The 25,171-nt window shown below is 40.3% G+C and overlaps 1 protein-coding gene across 1 annotated transcript in view; it reads right to left on the bottom strand.

Annotated features, from left to right (window-relative positions):
* SORCS3 (sortilin related VPS10 domain containing receptor 3) overlaps positions 1 to 25,171 on the bottom strand; it is a 420,615-nt gene that overhangs the window by 231,795 nt on the left and 163,649 nt on the right. Inside the window, exon 3 of the mRNA XM_035133724.2 lies at positions 226 to 325. Coding sequence (XP_034989615.2) covers positions 226 to 325 — 100 coding nt within the window. The remainder of the gene's footprint in view (positions 1 to 225; positions 326 to 25,171) is intronic.

Raw genomic sequence — 25,171 nt, 5'->3', positions numbered from 1 at the left:
ACTGATAGAAGAACTGAAACATTAGCAACAACTTAGTTTGTAGGGTATAAGCAACTGGGTGCAGGTTAAAAGCTCATGCCAAAAGAAGAAGAAAACAAGAATCTGATTTGCCAAAACATTTCATGTTCTTGATATGGAGCTGGAATTCTCACCTGTGTGAGCAGAGCTTTTTCATTTTCATTTTTTTACTGTACTTAGCTACCCGTTCAAAAACAGCTTCCTTACCTTTCTCTTATTAGTAGGACTGACGTAAAGGTAACTCAGCACTGTTTTCAGTCCCACCTTGTCGTTTAGCTTTTCATAAGTAGTCCCATAATCTGTGGACCTGGAATAAAGAGAAAATGCATTTAGTTACTCTTTAGGACTTTGGCAAAACTCCTGATCCATAAATGGGATGTTTGGTATCCAGCATCAAATGGGTGCTTTGTCAACAAGTTTGTCGCTGATATTTTCTTTAATCAGTTACTCTTTTTCATGTATCTAAGCATAATGATAGCTAGTATCAAGACTGCATTGCAAGCTATTTATTTATATTGCTGAAAAGATACATTATTGCATTAGTTTGAATTTTTCTCTTTGAAACTTTTTGTTTATTTAACATTGGTGTTCTTAGAACACTTAGACTGGTTAGGTCACTAGGCAGATCCTGTACAGCGAGTTTTCTTTGCGTAAACCAACTGATAAATGATGAGCTGATTCTGAATCTGATTTAAAGATTTGAAGCACATTGCTTCCCCAAAGAATACTGGAAACTGTAGTTTGTTAAGGGTGCTGGGCGCTGCAGCTTTGTAAGGGGGTAAACTACAGTTCACAACATTGTTTTTAGTAAGCTATGTGCTTAAAATGTGCTTTAAATGTATGGTACTATGCAGCCTCAATGTAGTCTTTGGACTGCAAACAGAAAAAAAACTGAGTATAGGCTCATCCATTATCCATGGTTGTGATGTCACTCAAGCAGGCTGTTTCCTCTCCCCCATATTCCCAATTTAGCAGGTGTCATAGGCACTTCAAGCAAGCCCCATAATGTGTGATGCTATGATTCACGGTCTCTTTCCTGGCACAAAAGGGGGAGGACAGGCTATATGAATCTCATCGGTGCACATGCAAGCCTCCATGTGGAATATCTCATGTGTTAGTTGAGAAAATAGGGGCACATGGGAGACTGAACCAAGTCATATATTAACTGGGTTTAAGATTTAAGGCTTCTCACAGAAGTCTAGCCATTTTCACTGTCTTCGCTTTCCATACGATGTCAGATTGTGCTGGATGTCACTTTCGATATGGTCCTCACTTTTAAAAGTATGCCGTGATAAAATTGTATGAGTAATAACATGAGACTCACTACACACACAGTCATGTTCACTCACAGACACCTTCAGATAGCACATCCATAAAGAGCAAGGACCATCACTTAAAACAAATGTAGGATATACATCAAAGTTAAGATCGTGAAGCAAACGGAAACATGAAGTCAGAGGTAGAGATAAATCTGAAGGCAAAAGTGGCAGAGACCAAAATCATCCCCACAGATCGGTCAAATTGGTATCTCTAGTATATTAAGATTAAAGTAGCTGACTTAGTGCCAGGCGCATTTTTTCCCCTCTCTGGGAAGAGAGGTATTGGCTGAAAGCCTGAAAGATACAACACATGATCTGGAGGTGGCATTCCCCGTTTGCAAGTGTAGATTATATCTCCAAGAGCTTCCTCCTTTATACCTTATCTCTTTTCCACCCTTCTTCTTTGAGAATACAAAGAGAGGGTAAGTTTGCGCGTGTAAAGAAATAAACAAATAAAGCTGTAAATGTTGCAAATGCATCTTGAGGAATATATGTTCTCAATATTCTACAGTGGAGGTTGGCCCATTAAGGGGGTCCATTGGGACACTGCTAGGCATGGGCAAATCTGTCAATTTCAGCTTCTCACTATTTCAGGGTTAAGTTCAGTTCTTCACATTTCCACAATCACTTGATTTTTTTATTTATTTAAAAGAAGTCCTCGTGAAAATTTGTCAACATTTTACTGTGAATACACACATTTTTGCAAGGCAATTTATCATAATATAAAGGGGTTTTGTACCTTAATTTCACTCATATATGCACTTCACCCTAGTATATGCATTTTGGTACACATTACTTGTCTGGAGAACTTCAATGGAAGATGGCTGTGTTTGTGATCGCATGTTGTTTCGGAAGTGCGAATTCTGTTACAAGCAAACTAATTTAAAAGTGAGTCAAAATTCTTCACCGTCCTTAGGCATGGTGCCACCAACCTCAGGCTACCCTTGGGAAGCCCCCAACTTACTGCCTTCTTTCTTACAACCAGTCCAAGGGATGGCACTGAAAGTGAGCTTCCTCTTCCTTTGTCTCAGTGTTACCATTGAAGAATGAAAGCATGGAGGAAGATGAGGACAAAGATGAGGATTATTTGTCTATGACTTTCTTTGGCTCTGGCACCACTTACTGCTGGCTTCTCTGCCTTCCGTCCCACCAGTCTGAATAGGCACTAGCCACCACTACTCTTTTATTATCCAATATGGCAGGAAGCAAGAGGAATTATTGCAAAATACTTAGTTCACCATAATTCCTGGACCACAAATGCCCCCCCCCCTTTTGATAGGCACTGCCATCACAGATGTGTCTGTCAGCCATTAACAACAATTGCCCAGTTTGCTCATTATGTTGATATATGACTGCATGTTTCGGGAAGATCTGAGAGTGAACCAAAAATGTAGCATCTGAAAAGGAAAGATTCTGGAGAATCTGTCATGGATGATTTATAGACAGATCACAGACTTCTGCTAGCTGAATTGTGGTTCAATATCTCTGTAATGTGTTTCTTAAAACCACTATACATCAGAATACTTGTTGGCATACTGTTTCACTACTTTCTTCCCCCATTTCTATGAGTTCCCAGATGACTCTACATTTCAGGGGTAACCAAAGAAGTGCCTTCCACGTGTTGTGGGCCACAACAGCCCTCAGTTCCAGCCAACAGTGGTCAGGGAATGATAGGAACAGTAGACCAAAACATTTGGAGGGTACCTTGTTAGCTACCCCTGCCATATTTGTTTCACCGTTCTTGCTGCACTGTAGCAGACAGCAAGCATTAATGTTAATTTCTTGCTGCATTAGGAACACATAATTTAGGTACACATTGCTTGTTCAGGGAAAAGAAAAAAAAGTTACACCCACTCTTCTAAGTCAGATTACAAGGTCAATTGATCGTGGGATCCATAAGATGGGAGGTATAAATCAATACCACTGACCAGCTCTGTGCTATCACGTCCTTTGCCAATTCCTGCAATTGGCTTTTAATCTTAAAATGGGCCAAGACAACTTGAGAAACCACAAATTTAAGAGCATTTGGTCAAGATCCAAAGCTCCTTCATATCTATCTTGGTACCAAGAGCAGGCTTATTGCTGACAAGTGACCTCCTCTTAAAGCAGGTCTTGGAATTAGAGTTCCCTGATGTATATAGCTGAATACTGGTAATGTTGGAGCAATTAAATGCACAGCAGGAGACATCCAGAACTTGCAGATTCATAGGGTCAGGCAGCTCTTAATGGATGAATATCCCTAAATGCTTTGTAATGGAAATAGCATGAGCACTAATGTAACTCCTAACCTAACCCCACCAGCAGGGCTTAGGCTCTGAAGCATCCAAACTCCTATTATCAAAGAGAAGAGGTATAGAAAGTCATTTAATAGTTAGGGTGTAGTTGTGGGTATGTGTGAGAGAGAGCCAATGAGTGGTAATGCTAATTTACAGTGCTAAACTAGAAAGGGTGGTGCAGTTTTCAAAATAAAAAAATAGAAATGGGGGGGGGGTCACATATATCCTTCCTGAAAAAAATGTCCCTCCTTCCATTATGTCCAAATGTCCAGAAAGTCTGTTAATAGGGCAACAAGGATTCCCCACTGAGAGTGAAGGCAGAGATCATTGCCCTCACTCGGATTTGACTTTACAATACATCATCATCTAGGGATCAATGAAAAAATAAACAAAAATATACCCTATTCATTTTACATTTATTTTATCGTAAAGTGAATATGAAAACAAAAATGAATGTGAAAAACAATGGTGGGTGCATTAGTTTTAATGTGTCACACTGGCTTTGGGTTTTGACCTTCCTTTTGTTCAGTCTACCTGAAATTGGAAACCACGATGCCACAAGTGAGCCATACCATTCCTGCTAAATTCATTATCCAATAAAGTGATCCTGCTAGTGCAAGGATTTCCACTTGCACAAAAGAATTTCCCCTCCCATCCTCCAGACTCTCCCCAAATCTGCTCCAGAGGGTTGAGGCTGCAACACCAAAAATGATTGTCCCCCCCCCAAAAAAAAGTCTATGCCTACTTATTCCAATATGTTTTCAAACAAATAATATAATAATCAGTTAATAATTGGACATTTTCTATTTTCCCAGCAGTTATGTTTACTTCTGAAAAAATGCCATTTCAGTTATTCATAATTTTTCTCACTATTTTAAGGAAAAGGTAGAGAGGAAGTCTGGCTCTTAGTAACTTTAATCGGACATAGATCTTTTCTACTGAAATATTGGCCAGCTCCAGCCTTGCAAAAATGGCCTGTGGGGACCTAGAGAAAAACCTAACATTTCCACTATCCTCTTTCTTCTTAGCATCTTGCAGTATTTAACAAGTACATTTTACAATGCAGAAATGGAAAAATAAGCAAACCAGATGCACAGACTGGGTTTCAGTATTTATTATTATCATTGCAATCATTTGTTGCTTTCAAAAACTAAGAAGTTTCAAACAACGTAACAGATACATCTTCAGCCCCCGAACTCCCCCGACACTTCGATTAGCTAGGGACTTGATATTAATTATGATCATATTAATTCTGTCTGCATCACACCCCATCATGCTACTACTGTTTTCTCCAAGTATCAAACAATGTTTTTTTTTTAAAAAAAAGAAATGCAAAGGGAATAAACTACAAGTGAATAGAATTGTGAAAGATTTCAACACATGTTTTTAAAGGCCACAGAGATTTGTGTGTATCTTTTCTACATAACAAAATAGTTTTAGAAAAGGGCTAACAACTCAAATAGGTGGCTGGGTGGCTGATCCATAGTAAAATTAGGAGCAGTTATTCTGGCCAGGCAATAGTGCTTATAATTTCCACTTTCTGGTATACAGTTGTTCCTCTCTCATTCTCATCACACACCCCAAATGCTAACAAACTTTGATGAAATGCTGTTTTACTGTTTTATTATTTCTCAGGTAAATTCTAATACTTACCTAAACCTTTTAAGTATTCTGAGGAAAGGTTGAAGGGGTTGGATATGCTTAGCCAAGAAGTAATATAACCATCTCCAAGCATTTGAAGAGTTGTCACATAGATGAGGGAGCAAATCTGTTATTTTGTTGCTCCAGAGGATAGGATCTGATTGAATGGGTTCAAATTACAAGTGAAAGGATTTGGATTAAATGTTAGCAAGAATGCCCTGAACGTGCAAGCTGCTCAACAATGAAGCAGACCGCTTTGGAAGCTGACGGACTCTCCTTTGTTTGAGGTTCTTAAGCAAAAGCTAGGTGGTCACCTATCAGGAATGCTGCAGTAGGGAATTCTCTGCACCCATAGAGGGTAGGACTGGATGACCTTTGAGGGACCCTACAACTCTATGATTCTCTTTTATGAAAAGAAAATAAATAGAGATTAGGTATCAGTAAAGGCTTCTTATTAATAAATGGCTATAGGGGATACTAATCCAAAATAGCACTTGGATGGAAATGCAAAAAAATAAAAATTGAAAACCCACATGCACACAACTTATAGCTGAATGTATAAACTTGATTAAAAAGTAAAGGAAAAGGGGATTGAGCCTGCCGTGGGAATTGCACACATTTAAAAAGTGACACAGGAGACCTTTGTAAAAACAAATAAATCAAGTTTGCCCTTAATTATAATGGCACCCAATTCTTCCAAACCCCTATCAGGAAACAAGCACTTACAAATTAAAACACAGTAAACTTTCTCCCCAGTACCTCGTAGCGATGAAATTGCAAGAGGAATGAAAATTTCCAGTTTGCTTCAGCTGCCCTTACAGGCTATGAAACAGTTAAACCACAATGCACCGGTCCGGACCATCCCAAATCCATTAGAGACTGGCTCACATATGGTTTCCACATCATGAACATTGTAGCAAAATCAGCATCTATGGAAGTCAAGGCTTATTCCTTTCATTGTAAGTGAAGGACTCCCCACATATCCTACAATAAAAGGGATCTGAGTAGTAGCACCACCTTATATTGCAATCTTGCAAATGAAGAGGAAAGTGAGGAGAAAGAGTTAGGAACAAACAGGAGAAGGTGGAGGAATACCTGGAAGGAATACCTGAAGGCAGAGCTCCAACTCATCAAAAGGAAAACCTAACCTGCAGGGAAATCTTTTATGTGTTGGGTTTTGGTTTTTACAACTTTTGCTGTTTTACTCTCTGCTGCTCATAGACTTTTGATTTTTCTTCTTCTTTTTTTAACATCTGGTTTTGTTTTCTGTCTTTAATTGCTCTATGTCCCCTTGCATAGAAAGGTGGGTATAAATTTTAAAGCCAATATATGAATACCATGTTGTTAGCATAGCCTTCAATTTATCTGTTCCAAGTCTTCACTTTTGCAAGGGCACTGAAGGTCAGTGACAGGCCTTTTCAATGTTTGTGTCCTGAGCCAGGGAAATGAGTGTTGTAAAAGATGCATCAGCCTCTCGGGACAGAGTAGTGTACATGCAGGAAATTATGAATTGCTCACTGAGATAGATGCCTTTGTGTGTCTTTGCTCGTATTTTCTATCTCTCCTCTGTCTTTTTTATTATCTCAGGGTGTGTTTTTTTTTAAAAAAAAAAAACAAAACCCATGGCTCTGTGTGTTCTATATCTGTCTCCAATGTGCCACAGCTACAGTTGCCAGCTTGCAACCCCAGAAGTTTTTAATTCCTTAATGCAGCAGAAGCCAAGGCAGCCATAATTTCTCCCATTCATTTATCTCCAGAGCTGGCCATCTGCCTGCTCCTGCATCTTCTGTGCAACACACCTGGAAACCTCCCCTATCCCTGTGTAGGGCAAAAAAACAGCATGGGGTTGGGAGATGGGGGGACTCACTGAGGAATGATCACCTGTTGCATGACACTTTGGGGAGCAGTTTAAGAAATCTTGGCCACATGCTAGATCTACATACAATAATTTGCTACAACCACAATCTGTATAATTTGTCACGATCTAGCCTGATATGATTGATAATAGGATTTGTGAATACTGCTTTGGGTATGCTGCTTGAGATCTCAGTTCAGAATCCTGAAAGTTGGTAAGAAGAATGTTTCTCTGCTGGCAAAAGTCACTCCAGCATATGACAATTTGAGTGCTCTGCTTTGAAGGTGACGACCTAGTTAGGCCCTGTCTGCACTATACATATAAAGCAGTATCATACCACTTTAAACAGCCATGGCTTCCCCCAAATACTGAGGGACACGGGTGACACAGTGGTCTAAGCCACTAAGCCCCTTGGGCTTGCTCATCAGGAGGTCAGCAATTCAAGGCCCCGTGATGGGATGAGCTCCCATTGCTCTGTCCCAGCTCCTGCCAACCTAGCAGTTCGAAAGTACGCCAGTGCAAGTAGATAAATAGGTACTGCTGCAGCAGGAAGGTAAACGGCGTTTCTGTGCGCTCTGGCACTCGTCCCAGTCCTCCGTGCGCCAGTAGTGGTTTAGTCATGCTGGCCACATGAGCAGGAAAACTGTCTGTGGGCAAACGCCAGCTCCCTCAGCCCGTAAAGCGAGATGAGCGCTGCAACCCCATAGTCGCCTTTGACTGGACTTAACTGCCCAGGGTTCCTTTACCTTTACCTTTTTACCTCCCCCGAATACTCCTGGAAACTGTAGCTTGTTAATGGTGTTGAGAGTTATTAAGAGACCCCCTCCCCTCACATAGCTACAATTCCCAGAGTTCCCTAGGAAGAGGGATTGACTGTTAAACCACTGCCTGAGAACTATAGCTGTGTGGAGAAAGGTGGTCTCCTGGCAACTCTCAGCAACCTTAACAAGCTACAGTTTCCATTATTCTTCAGGAAAGCAAAGCAGTATTATACTATTAATTTACATTTATACTGCAGGTGGGGCCTTAATCTGGCCTATGAATACCTAGCTACTCTTTTTACTCATGCAAGCAACATTAACATGTGATCCAGTATCATGCATGTCCGTTATGGGACTTAAAAATCAGCCTCTCAGGCTTGCTTGTGCCGAATTCTGAGGTGAGATAGGTGATGGCAGGAGACAGGTCTTTTCTTTCGTGTCACAATGTCTCTGGAACTCCCAGCCCAAAGAAGTGTGGCTGGTGCCATGCTGTTCTTATTTGTTTGTCAGGTGCATTTTATTTGTCAGAGCCTTTTAAGTATCTGATATTTTATGCTGGGATTTTATTTCATTTTATTTCATTTTACTGCTTCGCTGTGACTGGTTTTATTGTGATTTTTATTGTGATTTTTATGCTTCACTGATTTTACTATTTTATTGTGAGCTACTCCGAGAGCATTGGTGAGGAACAGTCTATAAATAAAGTAAAAGAGCATTTGCATAATTTCTGATGCATAGAGTATGCAAGAAACCAGTGACCATCTCTCTCTCTCTCTCTCTCTCTCTCTCTCTCTCTCTCTCTCTCTCTCTCTCTCTCTCACACACACACACACACACACACACACACACACACAGAAAGAGGCATGTGACTATCCCAACCATATTGGCCAGGGCAACTGAGAGGGTTGTTTCTACCTTATTGGCATGGTCCAATAAGGTCCCCACCTCAACTCTTCCTTTCCTTTCTATTAATTCAATCCTTGCCAAAATGTTAACGTCTTTGGCAAGTTGGGTCATCTTAAAAGATGGTCCTGGTTGCGGGCAGGCCCTCAATATAGCTCCACCACCACCACCCTGACATGGGAGGAGTGAGGCCTTCCATGCCGGGGTGGCACCACAATCACCCCAGGCCTTCTTGACAAATCACTTTGAGTGGGGTGATCTGGGGGGGGGTATATAAACGGCACCGCGGCGCGTGCTGTGCACCTGCTTCACGCTGCCGAACACCTGCCCACCCACCCTTTTATTTTAGGTGTCCTCTGGCCTTGCTTTGGACTTTGGTTGGTCGCCTATCTTGGGACAGGGGATGGGTAGGAATTTTTCCATTTGGCAGATTGGCATTGGCCACTTGGTTTTCGCCTACCTCTTAGCAATCGTCACAACTTTGTAAGGCTTGGTGGTTAGGCATTGGCTTATTGATGTGGGGGGGGGGGAGGTCGGCCATTACCTGCCCCTCCATGTCCAAGGGTATTCCGTTAAAGGAATCCGGGGCCTGGATCTTGTCCGAAGTCCGCTTGAGGGGCTAGGGCTCTGGGAACACCGAGGAGAGCTGCAGGCAGGTTCCACCAATGTGGCTACCTCTTTTCATGGTCAACCCTTTCATGACTCCCTGCAAGGTGGGCAGGAGTCAGATATATTGCCAATGCCTAAGCCAATACCGCTCACATTTGCTCACATCAATAAAGTTGTGGCCTAATTTTTTCCTATTAACCTTAAACCAAAATTCTATGTCAGTGTGAATTTATTTCTTATGGGGGGCTGGCTTGGGGCCTTGACATGCAAACTGAATATATATGTTTGTTTACATTATTATGAGAAAATTGTGCCTCCTTTTGGATTAGAAGGATTTGTTTAAAAACCTACAAAATTAAGAATTATTTATTTATTTTTAGTTAGACAAGTGAAATTTAAGTAATATTACACAGAGATACCAATCAATCTATTACCAGAGAGAGGGAGTCAACATCTATTATTATTATTATTTTTTTAAAAGGCTCATTTTAAGGGAAGGGCTGCTTGGAGAATTTGATACTTGCAAATTCCAATATACACTGATCAAATGCACTAATGTCAGAACACTGATATCCAATCAGATTTTACATTTCCTGGATGTTCCAAACCTGTTCTTGACACATTGCACTTAAAAATGAATGTGTAGAGGACATATATTTAGATGTGTTGATATATTTCAGAGATGCATACTTTGATCAAAAATGCATTTTAAAAAGCTATTCAAATACATACTTAAACACATTTTTGTTGTCGTTGTTTTAAATGGAATGAACTTATATGTTACCATGGGGAAAAGTGGCACAGACTGCAAATAGACCAATTTGTCCATCACTTCTTGAGATGCTGCAGTGACAAACCAAACAGTGACTAGGTTTGGCAAGGAAACCAATTTGAAAAAGCTTGTCCCTGGATTCCAGTTCTGCTGAATCATGCATCTGTCTAACCTGTCATCTCAGCTGTGAGCCTACAGTGATTTCCAAGCTGCTAATGCCTCCTCACTTTCATCAGGCCAAATCTCCCTTCAGTAGGGCTTTCTCTGTCATTTTTACAGAACCCGTTTCAAAGCTTCATCTAACACAAAGCACCTTGGCTGGGAAAAATAAACTTGTCAGACACTGGAATCGATAAAACAGCCCAAACTTGAGAAGTCATTCCATCCCTGGCCAGCCCCCAAACAGGCAGCCTCGGGTCTGTGATGACAACTTAAAGAAAATGACACTCCCTCAGAGTGAGATGTCTTGGATTAGGGTGTTCACAACTGACAGACTATACTGTCTGGATTCTAACCTCAACAACTAAAGGCCAGAGATGACTGTCAGCTCTACAAAGAGCTCTTCTTATACCAACATAGGCTGCAAATTCACTAAATTGCCATAGAAGATGGAATGGAAAGTACAAGGTGTTTTCCGAGGATAGTGCATCAAATCTGATGAGGGATTTTGGGCTGTATATATATATATATTGATATATTGATATCCAGGCTAAACAAGTTGAGTTTGTTTCAGATATGAGACAAGCTTTATGACTCCACATCTGTGAAAAATGCAACTTCTTTAAGCCTTCTGCCAAGTTCATCCCAGCTCTCTTTGTTCCACCCACCAAGGCACCTCCAATCCAAACTCTAACACACCTTCGTGTTTGAGATAAGGAATGAGTCTTTCTCCCTCCCACATCTGGCAAATGTGCTGTTGTTTTTTCCAGCATTTCTCCAAAAAGTCTCAGATAAAACCCGCACTTTTCTTAGGGTTCTTTGAGGAACATGTGGGGAAACTGAATGGCAGAGAAAGAAAACAGAGGAGAAACAATGGAATATTAAAAAGGGGAAAGCTGTATACCAAACATATATCAGAGAATATCATACTGTAAATGAAAGCTACTGTTCTCGCAATTATTCCACAGCAATTGACAATTTTTATAGTGAAATTTGGGCCTGAAAATTTACCTAGTTTTGATTTCATTAGCTTGGTTGGCAGAGTTGCATACACAGCTACCATTGAAGACTCCAAAGAATATAATCAGAGTTCTCAGATCCAAACAAAATATGCAGAGAGATTCCAATCTGCCCACTGCCCTCAAACCACTGCCTCCTTCCCACTGACCTTGGCAACAGGGAGCGGAGAGGGAGGAAGAGAATAGCCCGTCTGTTCTTATGTAGATTTAATTGCTTTTTTGTTGTTGTTAAAAAAGGGGGTTGGTACCTCTTGAAAAAACTACCATGTGTGCCAGCACACTATGGCTGCCTGGGCAGCAAAAAAAAAAGGGGGGGGGGACACCTGAATTTGTAAGAAGAGGAAACTGCCGATTTAGAGCAGGCATCCCCAAACTTCGGCCCTCCAGATGTTTTGGACTACAATTCCCATCTTCCCTGACCACTGGTCCTGTTAGCTAGGGCTCATAGTTGTAGGCCAAAACATCTGGAGGGCCGCAGTTTGGGGATGCCTGATTTAGAGGATATCTGAACATTTTTAAAATAAAATAAAATACTATTTTCAGTGTCACAAGGGAAATTCCTGATGTTGCTTGACTACAATTCCAGCATCCCTGACCACTTGCCACAATGACTGGAGCTGATGGGACATTTGTAGGGCATCAGGCTCAGGCTTCCTGTTGTGTATTGAGTCAAAGGATTTTATATCTGTATTACTATTGTCTGTATTTGCATTAGGGTAAAGTAACTGCCTTTTGCTTCCAAAAGGTACAGCTGCTATTGGTTCATTTAAGCTGCTGTATTTGGATCCTCTGTCTTATTGGTTTCCTCCAAAAGGCAGCACTGTGATTGCCTGATATTGTTCCCTCCAAAGTGTATCCCTTTCTAGCTAGTCCCGTCCCTATAAATGTACAGTGGTACCTCGGTTTATGAACACAATTGGTTCCGGAAGTCTGTTCATAAACTGAAGCATTCATAAACTGAAGCGAACTTTCCCATTGAAAGTAATGGAAAGTGGATTAATCTGCTCCAGACAGTCCGCGGAGTACTTAAACTGAAGCGTTCATAAACTGAAGTGAACTTTCCCATTGAAAGTAATGGAAAGTGGATTAATCTGTTCCAGACGGGTCCGCGGAGTACTCAACCTGAAGCATACTTAACCCAAAGCATGGGTGTAATTGGTTCCGGAAGTCTGTTCATAAACTGAATCGTTCATAAACTGAAGCGAACTTTCCCATTGGTATCTGACGAAGTGTGCATGCACACGAAAGCTCATACCAAAATAAAAACTTAGTTGGTCTTTAAGGTGCTACTGAAGGAATTTTTTTCCCATTGAAAGTAATGGAAAGTGAATTAATCCGTTCCAGATGGGTCCGCGGCGTTCGTAAATTCGTAAACCAAGGTGTTCATAAACAGAGGTTCCACTGTAGCTTTTCCTCTCCCCAGAGCTCAGTCTTGTTTGCTTTAATAAAGAAGTGTTACTAGAGAACTGTCTCCAGCATATTATGTCAAGAGAGCTGAAATCACGAACCCCACGTCACAACACTTCCCATCCTGGTCCTGCAGGAACCTCTGGGATGATGCATCATGGCAGCTCTTGAGGCACCATTTAATCTGGATGGCAATGGGATAAACAGGCGGATGCGCTAGCTGCATTTGAATAACTCCTGCCTCAAGTGCATGGAGTTGTGCTTTGCTTTTCCCAAGCAGCATCCCGTCCCAATGAGTGATAACTAATATGTCTGCGATTCTGACATAAGGCAGCTGCATGTTAATATGTAGCCATGATTAATCAATCAACAAGCTATCGGTAAGATTTAACTGCAGTGCAGGGAGAATAGGCGTAAACCAAGGAGAACAATATTATGCCTTGCACATGTATATATTGCAAAGCTACTTGATGTTAAACATATTTTTGCAATAACCAGGGCAGCACAGTGAAGCTGTGACTGCTTTTATGAGTCAACAGTAATGTATGTTGAGGAGTGTCATCTGAAAGAATTATGTTTGTCTTCTACTTCATGCATAAAGTAATAATGGAGACCAAGGAAGTAAATAATGATTGGGGAATTTTGCTGCAAGTTATTATCTTACAAAGATATTGTGCAGAATACTTCCAAGATTTTGTAAGTATTAATCCCTCTTCTTTGCACAGACCAATAAAATGTGTCGTTTTTATAACATCCTATGTGATTACACTTAGTGGCATTCTTGCTGCTGGGAGAAAGAAAAAGATGAATGGAAATGGGATCTTTGTTTTAATGACACCATCAATAATTGCCCGCACCAAACTAATGTCTGCGTTGTAACCTAATGAGGAAAGCATAGAGTCCGGGATCTGTGCAATATCATGTATGGCCATACAGCCTCTAGACACAATTGTGTGTCACATACCTCCTGAATCATATATCACAGACAACAAATGAAAAGTTCCTTAAGAACTAGGACTTCCATCTGAACACCATAGCTGAGGATGAGCTGGTGCAGAAGCAGGAGAAACAAGAGATCCTGAAAGCTATCTAGGCCCTTCGTGTGTTTCAGCAGGACAATAAGTATTGTGGCTTGTGTTTAATGTAGCAAAATGTTCTAACTGCTACCTTGACTCATCCCTACCAAAGCAAGCTGATCTTCCTCCACCCCTTCTTAACCAACATAAAATATCCCTGAGTTATAACTGTATATCCATCCAGTACCTTGTCACTGTGATCTCCATGTTGTTACCTGACATTCTTTCCTATATTTATATGATATACCAGGCGCTATTGTTTTTTATCTCTTTGACACCGACTCCATTTCTGGGCAGGCAAAGAAAATGAAGGTTTATGTTCTCTTAAAAGGGAAAACAAAAAAACAGAACTGCATCCTTGCCTGCTGACCTGATCAGTAAGATGACTGTTCTTTGAGCACATAAATGTGACATTCCAGGCTTGAATTATGTGTGAAGGTTAAACTATGATGACTACAATGAATTTCTACAATACCAAAATAATAAAATGTGATGGCAGGCATTTAGATGCCTAAAGAAGACGAATGGATTGAAGTTTTATTAAAACTGTGAAACTAAACTAACAACATGCTTAAAACATACTAAGCATTTAACGGGGGGGGGGGATATTTTCATTGACCGCAAAAAATATGAATATTAAAGAAACACAAAGGAAACGGTAATAAGGTGTATGAAGTAGGTAGATTTATATTCCTTACAGTGCAATCCCAAGGAGTTCTGGGCAATATCTGATTTTCAACATCACAACATATCGCCACCTAAACATTCTGATATACCGTACTGATATATTACAATGTCTGAAGCAAGGATGGAGCTATATAGAGGCATTGGCTGGCTTCACGGTTTTCCCCACATTGTTATTTTTGCATAGTACACACATACATCATGATTTGCAATATATTGCCAGGTCAAAAACTATGAAACTGATAACACGATCTAGACTTCAAAACAGTTTTGGAGGATATAGCGATATATCGTCCAGCCCTAGTCCCAAGGGAGACTAGGGGAATAGGAAGATCTATCTATGCATCTTCCTTGTGTGGAATTTTCTGTAAACCAACACACACACACACACACACACTTCTATTACAGGGAGGTTAGTTGTACCATAGACTGCCATAGGTGGAAGGCCCAATATTGGGGCATCTCCAAAAAAAGGCCATCTTTGCCCTGCCTCTCCTTGCCCATCAAATGCTCCATTTTGGGGCCTGATACCGGAAACAGTACTGGTGGTAGAGCTAACCCCTTGGAGCTTCCCACAGATGTAGTGGAGGCCTCTATGGCGAATCTGTATCTTTGCTGGCAATGATTTTCTTCACTGGCAGAAAGGCACTTCCACCCCTACAGCAAGCAGATGGGGACTTTGGATTGTTCTGTCCTGTTCCACTGGACGAGCCAGTATCATGGTTCATCCAACATCTGGGATGTAAGTGTTGCTAAGAGGTCAATCCTATACATGTTTATTCAGATGCAAGCTCCATTTTCTTCAGTAGGGCTTACTCTCAAACAAGTGGGTGAGGAGTGCAGCATAAATGTTACTCTAAAATGCTTAAAACTAAGTGTGCAAGAGATAAAGCTGACATCAACAGATCCAGAATGTTGAATTTGAAATAAGGGGGAGGAATAGACATTGACTTGAGACAGCTGATATCAGTGGATGGTCTATCAAGTGGATGTTGGTCTTTTGTGATATGAACTCTTGACTTCAGCAGTGCGTTAACCATAATAAAATAACTGCAGTACATCAATGTCAAATTATTCATCAAAGGGCAATCCACATTGATCTCTACCTCAAAATGATTGCAATAACTTCTTTTGTGGTTTAACTCTGAAGTTATTATCATCTACATCAAATTATTTTGACTTCTGTCCAATATAGGCAGCTTTTCATAGCACAGGCCATGTCGTATGGATTGGGAGCCTTAAGTCCAGCAGTAAAACTCAATGGAGTATTTGGAAGAAAAACAATTCAGCAATTTTTAACAACCTTTATAGCAGTATATGAAAAAAGTCACCCCTTATAACACAATGCTATGAACATTTTGTTAATGGGAGAAGGCAGATCAACCTTAAAAAATGAAAGGGAATATGGATGTCTGTTACCATGAAAACCACTTCAGATGCAGAACGAGCTTGAATATAATGTAAGATTCACAATGATATATTAAATATCCAAATGTCCAGTTATAAATTTGTTTTCTCTTTTGGAAAGTCCATTTTTCAAAAGGTGCAGAAACACATATTTATCAGTTGGTAGCTATGTAAGGCATTTAATACAGCCTCATCATTTTATTTCCTTTTTCTTTCTGATGTTCAGATAGGCTAAAGCCATGAAGGGTAAACAACACATTGTTGAAGGTTTTGAAATAGCAAACTGCCACATGGTAAAAATATGGCCAGCTTTGTTTGACTTAACAATTCCTAATTTGTGTTCTAGTTTAAAGGATGTGAATCAATATATTTAATTTTTAAAAATGAAGGTGGGCTGGCTTTAGTTCAAGTACTGGTCCACTTTGGTTCCTGCAGAAATGGTGGCAGTGAGCAGAATACTGACATGCCTGCTAAGCACAACAGAAGTTCATCCTTATTAATATGGTTCCCTTGCTTCCACATGGGCAGGGCAGAGCTTCCTGCAGTGCTATCCCCAGCACGGCTGTGAATTTCTAATGCAAATCAACTGTTGAGCAATATTTATATTACAATAATAACTTGGAAGAACTTGTTTAATATCAGAAGACTTAGTGGAGCAGATGAATAGCTCCAACATGATATCCATGGGATAGAAATTCAATTAAAAACTGCAAGTGGCGCAGGAGTGCTAGTTATTGTTCAACATGCACCAGAGGGCCTTTCCTGAAATACAGCTATTAGCGACGCTGTTTTGAGAAATTCTTGTTTTCCTTTATGGCAATCTGTTAGCTTATATAGAAGTTAAATTAATGAAGGGGGGGGGAGATGGTATGTTGCATTAAAAAGCCAAAGATAATTCTTTTTCTATAATTATGGATTGGATGTATGATAATTAAGGAAATTAAGGAGGTGCCAAAATGATTGTAAAAATTAGGAAACAATCCTCTTTAAATGCTTATGATACAACTACTGCTTTCAATATCACAACCTGCCACATCCCAATTATAACTAGTTTCTGCTTTACCAATCATTACTTCCATTTAAATGGGGCAGATTCTCATCTGACTACCCTGATCCAAAAATACACAGACACACACCCCATTCACACACAAAAACAAATCTCACGACAACCAACCACCCGCTAGGCCACCCCCAACCTCTCTCGCCACCAAGGAAATACAACAAGTGAATAGTAAGAGAACGCATACAACTGACACTGACACAAAACCCCACACATACACTAAGTAGAAGAATAGAAGCATAACCACCCCACCCCACTCACCATTCCCCCTCCCCCTTTTTTCTTCCTGACCTAACAATGAACACTAATGTCTCACAACAAATGAAACTGATCTGTAGAAAACACAACTTGAAAAGAGACAATGCATGTATTTTTGTAAACGACAAAATATTTAATAAAAATATATTTTTTTAAAAAAAGAAAGACTGCTTTTGTGAGTTAGCATGTTTACCATTTGACAGCCCCTGAAATCTATCTGCACTGTTTCCCTCCCCTTACCTCTGGAAAGAAGCAAATATATAAATATATCAAAGAAATGTGTGCACACAATTTATAATTGGTGGCACCACATATGCATGCTTTGTTATACAAATAAGGTACTGAATCAGCACTGGGACTACAAAACCAGCCTGATTTTGAAAAGTTATGTCTTGATGTGCTGAATGTTTGCACAGTTTAATCTCAAAGCACCTGTACATATTGAGCAGGAGGTAAGGCAGAATGAAATCATATTGAAAGGTCTCTGTGATGTGGCAATTGGCTAGTCCCCAGATCTATCAAATACCTGCCAGACCCCACAGCTGTGACTGGCCTCACAGTGGTAATGGGCTGGCTATTTGCCACATCTATAAATAAAATTCCAATAGACTTCTCTCTAGATATTATTCATAGGCCAATGTCACAAATGCATCCACATGTTCAGGACAAAACCAAGACCAAATGGGAAAGAGTTACAATGGGACACATAGCTGTTCTCTCTGTAAATTAAGGTGCATCCATGTATCACAATTTTTTCAGCAGACAGGTTGAGTTCAAATGTGGCACATTGTGCATCTGTCACAAGCATTTTGCCCTGTGTACTGATCATGATGCTTTTTTTTTCTGAGAACTATTAGCAAAAGTTTCTCTGTGCATCCTATTAGATCTTCCTCCAAACAGACACACAATAAATATGGAAATGCAAAAAATGCAGGAAGTTGCCATACAAAGTCAGACATTGGGTCCATCTAATGCAGCATTGTCTACACCAGAGGTGGGGAACCTCTGAACTATGAGCCAAATGCAGCCCTCAAGACTTCTCCATTCTGCAGTCAGGATTCTCCCCAAGTCACACCGACTCTCTTGGCTCTGCCACCATCAGTTCTGTTCTGTGCCCTCTTCAGTGCTTTTCCCTAGGTGGAATGTGCCCTTAAAATGTATGTATGTATGTATGTATGTATGTATGTATGTATGTATGTATTTAAATAAAATATTGTCCATGCTTCATTAGTACCAATTCCAATGGCACAACATAATTTGTATTTAAAAAGCAATCAGTAAAATCAAAAATCAAAAGGGCAACCAAGATGATCAAGGGTATGGAAACCAAGCCTTATGAGGAATGGTTGAAGGAGCTGGGTATGTTTAGCCTGGAAAGGAGGAGACAGAGAAGAGATATGATAGCCATCTTCAAATATATTAAGGGCTGTCACATGGAAGATGGAGCAAGCTTTTTTCCCCCTGCTCTGGTGGGTAGGACTCAAACCAATGGCTTCAAGTTACATGAAAGGAGATTCTGACTAAATACCAGGAAGTACTTTCTTATGTTAAGAGCTGTTCAATGGGCTCCCTTGGGACGTTGTGGACTTTCCTTCATTTGAGGTTTTTAAGCAGAGGTTGGATGGTCGTTGGATGGCGCGGATGCTTTAGTTGAGATATCTGCATTGCATGGGGTTGAACTAGATGACCTTGGGGTCCCTTCCAACCCCATGATTCTAAAAACAGAAACCAAACTAAAAACAGCTAAACAATGAAGAAGGTGAAGAGTCATTCCCAGCCGTACCTGGAGATGACAGGATACGAACATGTATCTTTCTGCCTGAAAAGCTACCCGTAGGTGATCTACTTTAGAACTATGGTCCTTCCCTATAAAACAACTAAGGTTGAAGTTTCTTATGTCATATCTATGGATTTGTGAAGGATTATAGCCTTATATATGATCCCATCACCAGTTTGTAGAGTAACATATAGTCTTAAAAATTGGTCTCTTTTTTCAGTGTTCTCTTTAATACTAATACTACTACTAATAATTTATTATTTATACCCCGCCCATCTGGCTGGGTTTCCCCAGCCACTCTGGGCGGCTTCCAACAGAAAAATGAAATAAAATAATCTATTAAACATTAAAAGCCTCCCTAAACAGGGCTGCCTTCAGATGTCTTCTAAAAATCTGGTAGCTGTTTTTCTCTTTGACATCTGATGGGAGGGCGTTCCACAGGGCGGGCGCCACCATTCTTCTTCCTATTATTTAGTCCCAGTAACAAAATCCCTCTGAATGCATTACTCACCTGCAGGGCAGTGAAGCACAGCACAAGAAGGAATGCACAACTAGTCCTGCCCTGAAATCCCCATGTTAAGAGTGGAATCTGAAGAAAACTCCCCAAGCATACCTCATGCTTCGGGGTTGTTCTTCAGATGTTGTTGTTGTTTAGTCGTTTAGTTGTGTTTGACTCTTTGTGACCCCATGGACCAGAGCACGCCAGGCACTCCTGTCTTCCACTGCCTCCCACAGTTTGGTCAGACTCATGTTGGTGGCTTCGAGAACACTGTCCAACCATCTTGTCCTCTGTCGTCCCCTTCTCCTTGTGCCCTCAATCTTTCCCAGCATCAGGGTCTTTTCCAGGGAGTCTTGTCATGAGGTGGCCAAAGTATTGGAGCCGCAGCTTCAGGCTCTGTCCTTCCTGTGAGCACTCAGGGCTGATTTCCTTAAGAATGGATAGGTTTGATCTTCTTGCAGTCCATGGGACTCTCAAGAGCAGGCATCCCCAAACTTCGGCCCTCCAGATGTTTTGGACTACAATTCCCATCTTCCCTGACCACTGGTCCTGTTAGCTAGGGATCATGGGAGTTGTAGGCCAAAACATCTGGAGGGCCGCAGTTTGGGGATGCCTGCTCAAGAGTCTCCTCCAGCACCATAATTCAAAAGCATTAATTCTTTGGCGATCAGCCTTCTTTATGGTCCAGTTCTCACTTCCATATATCACTACTGGGAGAACCATAGCTTTAACTTCAGATATGTATCATTGCTTTAACTTCAGATATTTTTCTTCAGATATCTGCACCTAGTGTAGGTATCTTGTAGGCCCCATCGCTGCTCCATCCTTTCTGCTTGCTTAGAATGTGACTGCCCACCACACAGCTATATGGAGCTATGATAATTTTTCCTAACGCCAAAATTAGAGTGGTTGCTACTCTGATCCACTTTAAATTTTGTGGCAGACACAAGCACATAGCTAGAAAGAATATAAATGTTCATCATCCTCTGTGGGATGGAAATAACCAGCTGTGCCAAATTTGTCTCAGTTTCATTTCTGTTCAGCAGCTGAAGAAGATCAAGAGTCTCTCAGGTAAACTTTCAAACTGCCCGCAGTCACAGTATTTATTGGATATTTATTAGCCCCTTTGCTAAAGTTATTAACTGAGAAGACATTGCTTTAGTTCAGAGGGTTTTAAAAAACAAAGAACAGCACAAACCATAAATATAAATGGGTGAAATAGAACATCAGCAGGGAGTTTAATTGAGAGTAAATAATTTGTTGCCATTCCTTACAAACACTCTTTCTAATACTTATGTACTCAGTTCACTAAGTAGTAGTCTTCAGTTTTGATGGGCTATGGCTATAGGTTAGAATAAATTGGATGCATATTTTATCCATCATTTCAATGAAGCATCATATTCTAAAACTCACCAATAAAAGTTCTACAAACTGTCAGCTCCAGCATATCACAAGACTTGGCAAGCCTTAAAGCAGGATTGCAAATTTTGATCAACTACAGACGCCTCTGATTAGCACATTGAGTTGTATCCAAACAGCACATTGAGCTATATCCAACTGCTGGACTAAAACAGCATGTGCATATTCATTTGGGAGGATTTCAATGTTGTGCTAAGGCAGGCTTCCCCAAACTTGGCCCTCCAGATGTTTGGTCAGGGATAATGGGAGTTGTAGTCTCAAAACATCTAGAGGGCCAAGTTTGAGGAACCCACTCCTCTTTCCCATGCTGTTCTGGGGTTCTTATGACCACCACCCCACCCCAGCAAATTAAGGAGGGTGCTTCAGGAATGGGGAAGGAAATCAGGGAAAGCTCCCTCAGACCTCCAAGAGTAAAGGTGGCAATGAACCCATAGGACATCTGGAAATGACTGTTGTGTAGCTGCAGTGAAGCATTCTTGTCAAGGATCTCATTTGTAGGAAGGGTCTATTTGCAAGGAATTTGAGCAATGACCCAACAGATGAATAGGAAAAGGAGCAGCCAGCAGTGTGGATATAAGCTTCTCCATTTCTCCTGGGCCTCACTGAGATCCTTTACCCAGCAAGCTGTCTCCTTCTAGAATAGAGATGGGGAAGCTCAGGCCCTCCAAGCCTCTCCAAGCCCCAGGACGCTCACCAGTTCTTAGCCATATCCACTCTCCCCAGACCAAACCCCCAATGAACCCTGTTTTTCATCCTCTATGAGTGTTTTTGTCTGGGTGGAATGTATCTTTGAAGTCTGGTAATGTTTCCTACTTGCCTGGATGAAGTGTAACCCTTAGGCTGCAAATGGTTCTTCATCCCAGTTCTAGAGCTCTCTTGCTCCAGTTTGTGCACAGCACACAATGGCAGCCAGTGTCATAGCATCATACAGTCTAGACCAGCTAATTATCAAAGAACAATGCTACCACAATTGCTGTTTCCCCCTTTCTCCAAAGCTCCCTCGCCCAGTGCCAGCTGGACAACATTCTTAAAAAGAAAGTGAAACCTCCACCTCCGTGTTTCTATCATGTGTACATTGCTTCTTCATTCCCCAAACACTTGATATCAAGAATTAAAGAAAAGAACTTCTAAAATAAAATGGATCTTAGATTCAAAACCAATTACCAAAGCATAATCTTGCTGAGATGGGCATGCTAAGAATAATTACCATGGCGAGATGAATGCCTGTTCTAGACACATTACAGAAGACTGTGTAATTAAACATAGCAAGCAATCCTCATTTATCTCCCAAGCAATTTGTGTTTTTAAAGGTTCACCTGCACAGGCTGGCAAGAAATGGAATTTGTGCAAAGCCTTATGGGAATTCCATACCCATTCAGAGATGGAGGCACAGCAAAATAAAATAAAAAATGAACCTGCTGCTAACAAAGTAACTCCCAGTGCTACCACATCATCTGTCCTTTAAAATAATAAGGTTTGTGAGAGAGATATTTCAGTGGCAGCTTATATACAATTCAGGTAAAGACTCTTTCGTAGAATAAAGAACGAGCAGGTGACTAGGCAAGAATGACACTAGGACAGATCCATATGTGTAAATTTGCTCATCTGTGCAATTCTAGACAATGCATAGGATGTCAGGTTAGGGCAAATAGATGCGGCTTGGTTCAAGATGGTCAGAGATGTGGGTCAGAGGTTCCTCACCACTGCTAGATGCCCTACTGAGATCAGTGGGGCTTCCTTTCAGGTAAGTGGGTACAGAATTGCACCCTAAGTATCAAACAGCAGCTATGGGTGCAGTGCTTCATAAAAACAAGACTCGTTATTTTCTGCCCACCTTATAACTGTTTTGCTGTTTGTGATGGGAGTTGGAGTCCAGCAACATCTAACATGGAAAGTGCTTGAATTAAACCATAAATTGTGGAAATTGGGATGATGTGAGTCATCTGGGAATCTCCTACTGTGGCATTGCATGGTGTGGAAATTCCTCCAAAGAGAGATTCATATAGCTCCCTCTTATTTAAAGCTGCAGGAAAAGTGCTAAGAAATTTGTATTTCACATCCTAGGCTAGCTGAGCTGAAGCACTGTCTTCCTGTTCTCATGCCGCTTCTTTAAAAAAAAACAGACACAGTTTTGGTTTATCGGTTTCAGTAATGTGGACTGTGGTTTGTTTGTGGGGTTTTTTTTACTATGCTTTATGTATTTTCTTAACTTTCAGCATGCAGTTTTGCATTTCATTTCTAAAGAAAAAAAGAAACCGTTAAATAAACGAATAAAGTAAAATTTATCAATGGAAACTAGTGGCTCTTGAGTGAATGTCAGAAATGATATTGTCACTACACCACACAGAAAATGTGGGCATTTGTTGATAAATGATGACGGGGGGGGGGACGACTGGCTATTGGCCAAAGAGATTTAGAAATAAATGTATAAAATGTCTGTGTCGCAATCATATGGTAGGATTTTTACCAACCCGTCCTTCTAAAATTCATCTTCTACCAATATTTTATGGAAGCAAGAATGGGATTTGGAAATTAGCCAAAGGTACATGATTGGCCTTGAGATTTTCCAATAAATATCAGATGTGTCTGTCAATTCCCACTGGCATTCTAAAATATGAATTATAGTAAAGGTCAATGTACACAAAGTTTATGGCATTTGCCACAAATATAAATATTAAAAACCTATAGTAACACTGTTCAAAATAGAAATGTATGCAAATATGAAGGACTATCAAGCATAGTACTTAAAATGCATTGAGAGTTTTGATTTAAAATCATGTGGTATATAAATTTTGTTAAATAAATAAAATATATGATCATTTCCCCTCTCACACATGCTAGCAGTGTCTAGCCAAGACCAGAAAACCATTATTACTAAGTAAATCATCCCTGGCTTCTGAACTGGTATATGAAGCACCAGAAGTTTACTACAATATATCTAGTTTTACTGAATGCTTGCGCAAGAGTTCTCTATTAATCCTTCAGATATAGGCACACCCTCCCCCATCTCTCGTTCACCCATTTGAGGCAAAACACTTGACTGCTTCTAGGGAAAAAGAGAGCTCTCAAGTGAAGCAAAGAAAAATTGCCCCAATGATGGATGTGTTTGCACAACCTAGAAACCAAGGTAAGAAATTCAATTTCCATGTTGCCCATTCTTTATCAAGTGCATGACATCCTTCATCTTTTAACTCACTATTATACCTATACTTAGAAAAAGGCCAAGGGTGAAGCAAATTAAGAAGTCATTTCCACGTTTCATAAATTAATCATTTGTGCAACCCTACATAAATTAATCTTTCAAACAAGCCCACCCCACGTGGAACCATTGCTCTTGTGATCAGTTAGCTACATTTTTTATCATCATCAACATCAATATCGTGCACCCTTCATAAAGAAGCCCACCCAGACCAACAAACACACAAAAAATAAAGTAATAAAAAATCTAAAAACAATTTCAATACAGATGCAGCCTATTGTTGCAAGAGGGACGTGGGGGCTATTTAATTTTTTTAAAAAAAAATTATTTGATTATCCCTAAACAGATTGGTACATATTCGTATTTAATAACAGCAGCAGCAGCAGCAGCAAACTAGAGAAAATAAATTAAAGAAAGCTCACCATGTAAGTTGAGTGCGTTCAAATGATGTGCTTTTTTGATATTGATATTGATAATTTGATATTTAAACCCACCAAAATACTTGCCGGTTGACAGGGGTATGGGTAGGTGGGTGGGAGAAGCAGGAACGAGATAAATATATTAGCTTATTGTTTATCTGGATAATCAGAACCATGGAGAATTCTTACTGGGAATACAGGGCTGTAGGCAAAGTAGATCCATTGAAATTAAGCAATTAATTAATTAGAACTTAGTTGGATACCAGTATAATATATTATAAGCATACAAAACTAATATATTCCACATAAGGACTTAGATTAGACATCAACCAGTATATTTTACTTAGAATGTGCTACAGTATGCGAAATCCACACAGAAGCCCTTCTTTCCGTAAGAGATTAAAATGTTGAGGAAGTCACCTTTCTTCCATAAGACAACCTTGCTTCTTGAGTTATCTGTTTTGTGTGTGTGTGTCAGTGTAAATTGGAAACATTTAAGGGAGATTATACACCTTGGGAGATCTCCAGCACTTCTACCTTGACTTGACAGGCCAGCATTTTATATGAAAAGCTTAAAAGCAATTTTTCATTCATATTTCATAGAGTTCTTCTCAGTAGAGCATTCCTGGAAATT

Source organism: Zootoca vivipara, chromosome 5 (genome assembly GCF_963506605.1).
Source record: "Zootoca vivipara chromosome 5, rZooViv1.1, whole genome shotgun sequence".
Taxonomy (NCBI): domain Eukaryota; kingdom Metazoa; phylum Chordata; class Lepidosauria; order Squamata; family Lacertidae; genus Zootoca; species Zootoca vivipara.
Note: the sequence above shows the minus strand (reverse complement) of the source record. Positions and strands in the feature narration are given on the sequence as shown.